Below are 12011 nucleotides of genomic sequence, written 5' to 3' on the forward strand. Positions count from 1 at the left end.
TACTTCTTCAGATTTTGTATCGCCATTTTGATAAGCAGTCACAGGAAAACTGGTTGGGGGAAATCCTAGTTGTCAACCATGATAGAGAAGAAGTTAAGTACTAAATCCACCTCCTCCACTGTTTTTAAATCAGCTGAAATAATGACCCAGATTCCTGAAAAATGCACACAAGGGGCCCTACTTTTCAAAAAGTTCCTGGGGAGGAAGACCCCCAGATCTCCCCTCAGTCAGCACCTTGCACCTTCGGCACTCTGCCTCCTACTTTCCTCTCAGTAGCTTCTTAGTCTGAACTGAACTTTTGAGGCCCCTGCAGTCAGAATCCTCGTTCTGCTGCAGGTCACATGTTAGAAAGGAATGGAAGACGTTTTCCTTCAGGGTTTTCCAGTTAAAAAGATAATTTATGGTTCTGTCTGCTGGCCCCAACCATAATACAACTACCACCTGTTCCTCTAATGTTCTCTCAATTCCCAAAGCTGCACAATTTAGAATAAATGATAAAAGCCTTAAACTTATATTGCCCTTGTTTTAGCTTTATGGCCTGAAGGGCTTTACAGTTTCAGTCCCATTGACCCCCCGCTACACACATTCACACACTGCTGAAATCTGGCGCCAACCTCAGCCACCAGGAGCTGCGTGGTCATTCTACAAACAGCGTGATAAGCAAAGTGAACACAATGAATAAGCAATTCTAGAAAAAAAAGAATGGGGTGTAATTGTCATGATGATTGTGCGGTGCATGGGTGTACAGTCACAAGTGAATAATGAGTTGAGCAGGGTGCCGAGGACACAGCTCTGTGGAGTCCCAGTGTTAAGGCTGATGAAGGATGATGTGACTTCTCCCATTTTAACAGTGGTCCTGGATCCATCAGCATGGGGGGTTGCTAAGGACGAGGTCACTCCGTTTTGTGCTGACTGTGCTAAAAGCAGAGTCGAAGTGTGCAGAAATTGTGACAGACCTGTTCCCAGCCTCCACCGTTGACACCTGTGTGGAGGACAGCGGGGACGGGTTTTCTGTTGACCTGTTTGCTGGTGCCGGTCCAAGTTAGCAGGATTGGCAGCTTTGTTGATGGGTTGGATGAGCCTCTCAAAACACCTGATGATGGTGGTGGTTTGGACAACCGCGCATCAGTCATTGAGGAAATTCACTGGACGTGTCATGGCGAATGGGATTGTAGGCGTCGGTTTAAGTAGTTTCACATCAGAAACTGACCATTTTTTGAAGCACTTTGTCCGTCTCTCCTCACAGCTACATGGTGATGCCCTTCGTAGCCCAAGACCTGGGTCACATCATGAAGAAAAAGAGACTAAGCAGTCGCATCGTTACATACCTCTTTTATCAGCTGTTGAGAGGCCTAAAGGTGAGCACGTTGTTGTTTTTTATAAGCTCAGACTAAGACAGGTAGTTTTATTTATATCAAGATTTTAACTAGTACTGTCATGCCATTATTTTTTGTGTGTAGTTAATTAATTATGACCTGTAATTAATTCATCTAATTAATCAATCTTAATGGCAAATATTTTCAACCTAATAATTGCTGTGAAAGGCCTCATTTTAAAGTATTTTCATTAAAGTTTGTGACATTGTGGTGCAGTTAAAGATCCAAATACAACAAAAAAAGTGGATTTTTTAAAAGTTTTTTTGACATAAAAGACCTCCAACTTTACGTTCACACCAACAATGGTGATTTTGTTTCAGTCTCAAGAATAAAAAAATAAAAAAATACATTAGGTCCAGAGTAGCCTACTTAAAACCATCCAAAAACAGTAGGAACCATTTTCTGATCAATCCAAAAACATACACAACACAAATCTCTTATTAATAATGTAATACATATATTAAACTATTTTATTCCACAGTTGATCACAACGGCAAGACAGTAGAAAAGACATGGAAAAAAAAAGACGAGTGATTTTATAGTTTCCTCCAATCTAGTTGGTGAATTTGATTATTTTGAAGACGGGGATGCAGCAGAAAGCAAAGAGAATCTAACAATCAAAACTCAGAGACGTGACACCGGAAGAATTGAAATATTCAGACTTTGATCATTTTCTGGTGTCGATCAGTTTCCTCAGAGAGGAAAGAGCAGACAACAGCACGGCGATGCACCGTGTTTTAAACGTCTAAAGATAACAGGACTGAAGTTCTAATAATTGCTTTAACATTTATTTTTTGCATGAAAGACCATGGTATGAGCAAGATAATGTCCTTCCAGCTGTTCCTTATCAGACTTCACAGAAGCAAGTGATTCATGTCAAAACGTCCAAAAATGTCTGATAATTTCCCACCTCGTATTTGAACCCTTTTTTAAACAGTGTGTAAACAGTTACAGGACTAGAAACAGCGTGTGTTATCATTTAGGTAATTGTGGGTCCATTTCAGTAAAAATTATCAATGTATTTAGTATCATCTTGAAAAAACACTTCAGGAGTCCACAGTTTGTCTTTATTTTAGGAAAAGAAACAAGCTCAAATGCTGCCTGTTATGTGACACACATGTAGGTAAAGTAACATTGACAATGTTGAAGGACACCTGGCGGTCATGTTGGAGATGCTTAGTTTGAGTTTGTTTGGAGGACACGTATACCATCTTCACGCTGAGAAATTGCTGCATCTACTTATTTGAGATGAAAAAAATAATATGAAACCTGTTTACAGTAAAAGTGTGGAAACCAGGAAACAGAAAACACTCAAATTACAGCAGATCAAAACTTACAAAAATATGTTTTTCTTTGGTAAAAAACACAGAGCTTTTGTTTTTCAAGGTTGTGTTGGTAATTCAATGTAATAACTGATTCAGAAAAATCAACTGTTGCCCCAAAGAAGCATCCATCCATTCATTCATTTGTCCATCCATTCTGTCAGTCTTTCATTCAATCATAAATGTATCCCTCAACCTATATATCCCATCATTCATCCATCCATCCATCCATAAATACATACCGTACATATATCCATCCATACATTCATCCATCTCTTCAACCATTCAGCCTTCTATTCATTCATCCATTTGTCTAATATTCTATCCATTTGTCCATATTTTCATTATCCTAGATTCATTAATTCGTATATCCATCCATCCATCCATCCGTCCGTCCATACATCCACTGTGTTCTTAGTTCCATTTAGCAACTGACTCAATAAACAAATGGTTACCCAAAAGAAAGATCCATCTATTTATCAACCCATACATGTATCCATCCATCCATTTACCTCTCCAATGCATACAGTACATACATATTAGCTTTGTAGACCTTCAAATGACAAAGCAGACATTACATTTGATTTATTTCTGTCACTGAAGTGGACTTGTTGCTCGTTCACAGTCTTTATTTTTGTGGTGAAAAGTTCTTCAAGTGCCTGACTTTAATAACAGCGGTGTCTTCTGATTCTGTCTCTGATTTCTCCTCTGCAGTACATCCACTCTGCTGGGATCATCCATCGGGTTTGTAAATCCTGACGCTGCTTCTCTGTTTTTCTCTCTTTTTGGTTTCCTTCTTCTAACAAAAAACTTGTGCCTTTCAGGATTTGAAGCCGGGGAATCTCGCCGTAAATGAGAACTGTGAACTGAAGGTCAGTGGCTCTCACGTGTTGATTAGTCCCTCCAGGATTTTTACAATGTAGTAGTTGGTTTAAAACATGAACAAGAAATATTTCCAGATTCTGGACTTTGGTCTGGCTCGGCACACAGAGAGTGAAATGACTGGTTATGTAGTCACTCGATGGTACAGAGCGCCAGAGGTCATTTTCAACTGGATGCACTACACTCAGACAGGTGAGGACTCGATCCAACTGGAATAAAATCAAGCGCTGTTGCATGGACCTCTGCCATTTCACTAACCCCCCTGCCTCCTTGGCTTGCAGTGGACGTGTGGTCGGCCGGCTGCATACTGGCTGAAATGATCAGCGGTCAGGTTCTTTTCTCGGGACATGACAGTATCCTGACAATCCCCAGTGATCAGCAGGCTTCAGGCCGTAGACGAACACTCGTGTCGAAACTGTCTTCTGTAAATCAGGTCAAAAATGTTTTAGGTTTTTAAAGTTCTCGTCATTTTTTTTCACTGGGAGTGAAGTCGGGCTGAAACTAAGAGGAGACCATTGACTGCATATGAGAACTGGTCTGAGTAATCCCCTCCCCCCGGCCACTCCAAACAGGAAGTACCCGCTGGCTCCAAAAGCAAAAATCTTTTTTAACATTTTCTTGATAATCCTCTACATTTTTTTCCTTATATTTTTACTTTAGTGCAAGTTACAGTACATACTGACCAATCAGGTTAGTTTGGTAGACGGAGCCTGCCGGGCCCCACATTCAACATTGATTGACGGATTTCGTGTAGTTTGCTATAAAGTGGTAGGTGTGTGGACTTCCAACAAGCTCACTCCTGATTGGCGAAAGTGGTTGCCCTAAGTCGCTGCTTAATGATGCATCACCAAAAAATGGCGACTGAATCGACCTCATTTGGTTGCACCTGGAAGTAAACCATTTTCTATGGATGATGTCACACTCAGTCCTCTTATGGAAGAGTGGTGTGGTGCCTTCAAAGACCTAATGCTTTGTCGGTTGGTTGGTCAATAATTAGCAAAACCGGCAAGCATGGGTTTACATAGTATACCATCATTTTAATCAATTATTTCTGTGTTTGGCTTTTATAAGAAATACAGGTTAACATATGCAAAAAAATGCTTTTGTTAAGTTCATTACGCAAAGGAGAGGCGACCAAAGAGAATTTGACATGCGAATCGCGTTTGATGTGAACGCAACTTAGAGCTCTCCGCCGACATAAAAACAAATGCTGTCTCTAAACAAACCAGCAAATAAACTCCAAAGCCTGAAAATTATATATTTTTCCCTGTAAAATCTTTGAAGGACTTAAAATATCTAAGCAAAAAGAAATATGCATAAAATTCAAACATTTTGGTAAAAAGGTCAATAAATGTCTGTGTTTTCAAATGCATTTTTAAATATATGAATTCAGATGTTTCGACATTTCTACTGTTATTTTTTGCACGATTTATTTTTGTACATATGTTAGTTTAATGGAGGCTGAGGAAGCACTATAAAAAAATTTAAAAAATTAAAAGAAAAACTTTAGATTTCTTAACCAAATGCCAAATCTATGGCACTCACAATGACACAACACTGACCTCTAGTGGAACACCACTGACATGTCTACATGTTTAACAATTAGATACTTTTGTTTAGCTAATGAACACCTGAGAATCACTGATAACAAAGGCTGTCAGTTTGGACAACATTTTCTGAAAGCTGTAAGCAAAATTAGTTTAGGTTTAAGAATGACAGCCAACATTAACTTTTACTTTTCACCTGCCCTTTTAACCTATTGAGATTTACTTTCATTAAAAACTAAAAAGACATTTAAATACAAGAACATTTTCTATATAAACAAAAGTCGGAAATTAACAAAAAAAAACTGTACTTGAAGTATTACAAAACTGAAAATGCCTTAAATGTATTTGTACATATTCTTTTCTTACCTTTTATTTATGAACTTGTATATTTTCATCATCATTTATGGGAGTAACAATTGTTGGTACTTTGTGCATTATGAATCACTAACAATGAAATTACAAAAATACATTTTTAGTTTGAGGAGAGGTATATTGTTTGACTTTTAGTAGAAGGAAGAAAAAGGACATGTTCATCAGATAATGCATTTATATGCAATACAAAATAGATTTTTCATTTCTTAAGCCCCTCCTTAATCAGCATGTTCAGGTATTGATCAGTTGAAGAAGATCCTCCGCCTCACAGGAAATCCAGACTCGTCACTCGTGCAGAAGATGCAGAGTAAAGACGTAAGAAAACTACAAACAGTAAAACTTTTCCTGATGCTTTTGTCACTTCTATGTTAAGTTTTTGTTGTTTTGTCTTTCCAGGCACAGTCATATGTCCAAGGTCTTGCTCCACAAAAGAAGAAAAAGTTCAAGGAGGTGTTTCCGTCGATGGAAGCAAACGGTCTGTGTCTCCTTTTTGTCAGTAAGCTTAAGGGCAGAAAGTAAGAGTTAAAGTGACCTCTGAGGGCTTTTTTTTTTTTTTACCTCCAGCTGTGGACCTGCTTGAGGGAATGCTGCTGCTGGATCCAGAGAAGAGGTTGACGGCCAAGCAGGGGCTGTCCCACCCCTTCCTGGCTGAATACCATGACCCAGAGAGTGAACCGGACTCCGAACCTTATGACGATTCCTTTGAGAGTCTTGAGCTCACTATTGCAGAATGGAAAAGTAAGTCAAGCCTTTTTAGTCAAACAGTTTTCCATCCATTGTCAATTCAGGGGTCACTGGAGCCTATCCCCACTACTTTTAAAGAAAAGCAAGGTTCTAGATAAGTCGCTTTTGTACATTTTGAGAGTTTCTTTTTCTTTTCTTTTTTTAGGTCTCATCCACATGGAGATCATGACTTTTGACCCAATCAATCCCAGCAAGACAGCAATTTAAGAGGCTTGTTTTATAACACAGTCCATTCAAAGAAGACGAAGAGTGTTTTTGGGCCGCCACTTTCAGTGAAGGGCAGCTGTGTGATGGGATGGAGGCCTCAGTGGGACAAAAGAAGGCAGAATCCGGAAAATAAAACTCATTCAATTTGATCAAAACCACAATATTAAATTATTTTCAGCAAGTTCCTTTTATTTTAACATTTCTCCCAGTATCTTCATTTAGGGGCCCCTTCAATTGTTGGCCTTATGTACCAAGGAGCAATTTTGGTTTGTTTTTAGATAGTATATTTAATAAAACCTGTCTTTTGTTGCCACCTAATCATTAACAGGCAGTACACTTTTAGAACGTTGTTGTGTTTTGTGTTCAGGTTGTGTTCTTTATCATTTTATATTTGATCATCATTTTATGTCCATTCATTGCAGCTGTTCTAAACACGTGACTGTTTGTGAGATAAATAAATAAAAGCAGAATGAAAATAAAAAAGGAAATATGATTCCTCAGTTCTGTTTTTAGTAGAGCAAAAAGCATTTATGTACCTTTTTCAGTAACTCTTTATAATGAGAGTTCTTAATAGACTTTGAGAGATAAACAAGTCCTTAATAAACTATTTATAAAACATTAACCTATTTAGAATTGTAAGTCAGTTGGAAGACATTGACAAATGCTAATAAATGTACTTATAAGCATCTTACAAAAACATTAATTGTGCTTGTTAATGTCTTATAAACAGTTCATTAAGGACTCTTATTGTAAAGCATTACAAATCCTTGTTGTTTTTGGGTAGACGGTAAACTGTAGCAACGATGGTGGGGGCAGGACCAGGAAGAAGTAACGCAGTATATTCAAATGAGCAGTAAGTAGGAGCAGACACAGAAAGGGCTTTCCAGGAGTCTAGGTGAAACATCAGGTGACCACCACCTCGGGAACGTGTGCGTGACTTACTGGTGAACACATATCCAAGCGGAGTTTGCTTTACGTGAAAAAAAAATACAATCACCTTGTAATAACTGGGCTTTAGGCTGAAATGTTATTTATGTAAAGTTATGAACTTGTAAATCTTTTTTTTAGTATTATGACAGTTGTTACCTACATTTTCTTTCTTGAAGGTGCATAAGAAAGCCATGGAGAATCTGCTTCCAACTCCAGCAAAGTCTCATTACAGCTTTAACCTACGGGATGTCTCACGTGTCATAGAAGGCTGAATGGATGCTGCTGAAAAACGAGTCTCTGGAGGGCAAACACACAATGATCTGACTGTTCCGCCACGAGGTCTTTCGTGTCTATTATGACTGACTGGTGGATAACACAGACAAAACATGGCACTACCAGCTCATGAAGACCATTGTTAAGGATCACTTTAATGAGCCATTTGACCTCATTTGTATTAGATGCTGTTCTTGAAAAAGTTTCTGGTTGGGAACTCAAGATGAGGGCGTAGAGTGGTTGATTTCTCTGAGCTCTGTACCACTTCACTGATTTTTTTCTGCATAAACCTGCTATTCACGTCGTTTTTAAGGAGGGGGGGAAGTTTTTCTATGACCTGCTTCTCATTTTTTTTAAATCCGTGCAGTATAACTTCCGAAATTTTCTGGAGGAAAACTTCGGTTCAAGAAACCACTTGTGAAAAATTTAACATGATTGGGTTGTCTAATTTTGCCACTATCCTATTGTGTTTTCTACATCTCCTGCAAATTTCATGACAAAATAACAGTTAGCAGATAACTTTTTTTTTATTTGCAATCTGCGTTGTGAATGTCCGCCGGCACTGCCAAGATAGAAAAGTCCTTAATATTTAAAGGGCTCACAATACTCTTTCAACATTCTGTTTTTATCTATAATCATCATGTAAAATCAGCTCGAAAGGACTTTAAGACTTATTTTTATGAATCAATAATAGTTAAATGTTATTTGATCATCAGATTACTGAGAATTATGTAGAATTATACCATGGTCTGGGTGAATACTCGATTCTGATCGGCTTCTGGGTGTGCGTTAAAAAGTGATATACCACAGGATAACCGCACGGTGAAAAAATCTTAAATGTCATGTCACATAGATTAAATCAGGGGTGTCAAACTCATTTTCACCGAGGGCCACATCAGCATAGTGGTTGTCCTCAAAGGGCCAGATATAACTTAAACATGTAACTAAATGTAATGAAGAATAAATGTAACTACTCCTTAATGTTAAATAACTCATTTATTTATTTAATATAACTTTTTAAAGTGACAATTGCAGTTGCATAGAAAACATATGTTTGCTTGTAACTCTAGCATAAATCCTTTTAAATTTGATTCTATCAGGTTAGGTTATATAGACAGTGTTTAAGTCCTAATGTATAGTTGCCCAATTCGATATTTCAAGTCTGATTCCCCCTAGATATGAATAAATACAAACCAATTTTTATTTTTTATTCAACTATAAATTGAGTATTGTGGGTACACTCAATCCATACGAGAAACATGGACCAGTCCGTGGTATTTTGAGCTGCTATACAACGGAGGGCTGCCTCCAACTCCTGATTGCCTCTCTCGGCTTGACCGTTAGACTGAGAAAGGTAACCAGATGTGAGGCTGACCGTGGCCCCTAAGGCAGTGCTAAACGCTTTCCATACCTGGGATATAAACTGTGGACCGCAGTCAGACACAATATCCACAGGTATACCATGGTGACGGAAAACCATGGTATAGGGCTGACGACCCCAGTCAAACTGCGGATTGTGTCGAAGGAGCCATGGGAAGCCCAAAATTATGGGTGTCTGAGGGGTTTGCGTGACGAAAAATTGTATGAGTTCTCTGTGATTACCGGAAGTCATCAGGAGTATTGGTTTGGTGCGATGCGTGATACGTGAAAGATGCTGTCCTCTCAGTCCCACACCCTCGACAGGGGGATCCAGAGCTTCTGTGGGTAGAGCTAGTTGGGTGACGAGGTGATGGTCAATGAAACTTTGTTCGGCGCCAGAATCGATCAGGGCTTGAAAATTGTAAACTTCAGATTGAAAACAAAGTTTGACAGGAATGAATAAAAAAATATTTTCTGTGTATAGCACAGAATCACCTGCCCGCGGCCTGTCTTTTAATGGGGGGTTCTGCCTTTTAAACGCAGATGACAATGTGATACAAGATGGCCATGGTTTCCGCAGTAAAAACAGGAACCTTCCTCCTTACGTTTTTGACGTTCTTCAGGTGTTAGTTTGGATTGCCCGATCTGGATGGGTTCCTTCACAGAATTATGTGAGGAGTCTAGTACAGGTGGAAGAGGTGAGTTAAGTGTAGTAGAATGAAGAATGGTGTTAGATGGTTGTTTACGAGCTTGGCGATCCCGTTTGACTTGTCGTTCTCTGAGACGGACATCAGAACAGAGGGCTGCGGAAACTAGATCTTTGAAGGTGTGTGTTTCTGGTTGGGAGCAAAGGTGATCTTTAATGGTCGCGTTAAGGGACTGGTATAAAATGCCCCTCAAAACTTTATCCAGCCAACCTGCTTCCAACGCCAAAATTTGAAAATCGATTACGTGATCGCTATCAGATCGATGCGTTGTTGACGTGTGGCTTCTTCCTACTTGCGAGGTTGGTCAAAAACTAATCTAAATACCCCAATGAACCGTCAAAAGGCAGATGAGATATGGGATTGGAAGTCAGAAATGCTTGGGCCCACTGCAAAGCTTTGTTTCTGAGTGAGTTGACAATTAAAGTGATTTTGCTGTGATCTGTTTAATAGTACCTGGGGGCCTGTTGGAAAATCAGCTGACACTGAAGGAGGAATCCTCCACAAGCTTAAACATCGCCGAAAAAAGGCTGCTCTGACATTGTTATAAACTTACACATTGTTACAAACTTACATACTTAAAAAATTCTTAAATTAACCATTGCATTACTGACTTAAACAATGATCCAAATAATACATTGCAAAGTATTGACTCTCTTTAGATGAACAATCTCTGAATGTTTCTGTTTATGCAGACGAATGCTTGTTATTATCAGCCCTAATTTAAGTATTAAACGTGTTTTTGGTCCCTGCAGGGTTTAAAAAAGTATCAACAATTTAAAAATCAAGTAAATGAAATTGTAGAACTGATGACAGGAGAACTGCCTGAACAGACAAGGACTACTCTTAGAGCACTGGTAACAATTGATGTCCATGCCAGGAATGTAGTCTTGGATCTCATCGAGAAAGGTACTTACTGTGTTAAGATGTTTTTTAAGCCTAATGATGCAAAGCACTCAAGGAAAATGCACGTAGTTTACATGTACTGAAAATGCCTGTTTTTTTAGGTGTATAACATGAAACTGACTTTGAGTGGCTAGCTCAGCTTCGCTATTACTGGAGGAATGACAATGTTCGAGTCCACAGCATAAACTGTGATGTAAAATATGCCTATGAGGACCTGGAGAATTCACCTCGTCTAGTGATCACTCCTCTGACAGATAGATGCTACTGAAGCCTGGTAAAAACATTTGTTCACATGCATCATCCTCTCACTGGGACAGTACTGAGTACTCTAAAGCACTGTTTCAGATTGGAGCATTCCATGTGAACTTCGGTGGTGCTCCGGAGGGTCCGGCTGGGACAGGAAAGACGGAAACCACCAAAGACTTGGCCAAAGCCCTTGCTGTTCAGTGGATGGTCTTCAACTGTTCCGATAAAATGGATTATCTCACAATGGGAAAAGTAAACAACTAACTGGAAAAAACACCCTTTGTGATTGTTGTATCATTGCTTGTACCAGTAATGTTAATGTACTATAACAGTTCTTTAAAGGTGTAGCTTCAACTGGAGCCTGGGCATGCCTTGATGAATTCAAACACGTTGAGCTGGAGGTCCTATCTGTAGTGGCCCAACAGGTTCCCTGCATTCAGAGGGCCATCATGCACAAAGTGGAGTACTTTGACTTTGAAGGATCTATGCTCAAACTGAATCCCAACTGCTTTGTGTCCATCAAAATGAATCCTACCCAAGCAGGATGTTAAGAACTTCCAGACAACCTCAAGGTACAAGGAGATAGAAGAGCATTTACAGTTTTTAGGGGGGGGGGGGGGGGGGGGTATTTTGTACATTTAGATTTTTAGTACAGTAGCATTTTTTTTTTCTTTCTAGTATTTATTTTAATATTGTATTGATTTGCAAACACTTATAATAATCTTGTTGTGCACATGACCTCCATGCTGTTTGGCTGTTCGTGTGTGCTTGATTAAATATGTATGTATATATAAATATATATATATATATATATATATATATATATATATATATATATATATATATATATATATATATATATATAGTGCGTTAATGTTTTTATCATCTTAAAAACATTACAAAACTGAGTCCAATTGTGAAACGTTCTGAGATGGAGATGCTGATCCACGCTTTTATTTCATCTCGTCTTGATTATTGCAACTCCATCTTCACATGCTTAGGCAAAAAATCTTTAGAATGGCTCCAGGTTGTCCAGAACGCTGCTGCAAGGCTTTTAACTAAACCATCAAAGTTATATATATTTGTATATCTGTATATATATTTATATGTGTGTGTATATATATATATATATATATATATATA

General features: G+C 38.6%; 1 protein-coding gene across 1 annotated transcript; it reads left to right on the forward strand.

The window, feature by feature from the left end:
* The first annotated feature begins 1226 nt into the window (after window positions 1-1226).
* On the forward strand, window positions 1227-6938 carry LOC101172944 (mitogen-activated protein kinase 12). Its single transcript, XM_023956347.1, has 9 exons — window positions 1227-1358; window positions 3413-3442; window positions 3523-3570; window positions 3658-3772; window positions 3862-3933; window positions 5735-5814; window positions 5896-5974; window positions 6064-6237; window positions 6389-6938. Exons 1-9 carry the CDS (start codon window positions 1251-1253, stop codon window positions 6448-6450), a joined length of 768 nt encoding a protein of 255 aa, XP_023812115.1. The 5' UTR covers window positions 1227-1250; the 3' UTR covers window positions 6451-6938.
* The last annotated feature ends 5073 nt before the right edge of the window (window positions 6939-12011 follow it).

This window comes from Oryzias latipes, chromosome 7 (genome assembly GCF_002234675.1).
Source record: "Oryzias latipes chromosome 7, ASM223467v1".
NCBI lineage: Eukaryota > Metazoa > Chordata > Actinopteri > Beloniformes > Adrianichthyidae > Oryzias > Oryzias latipes.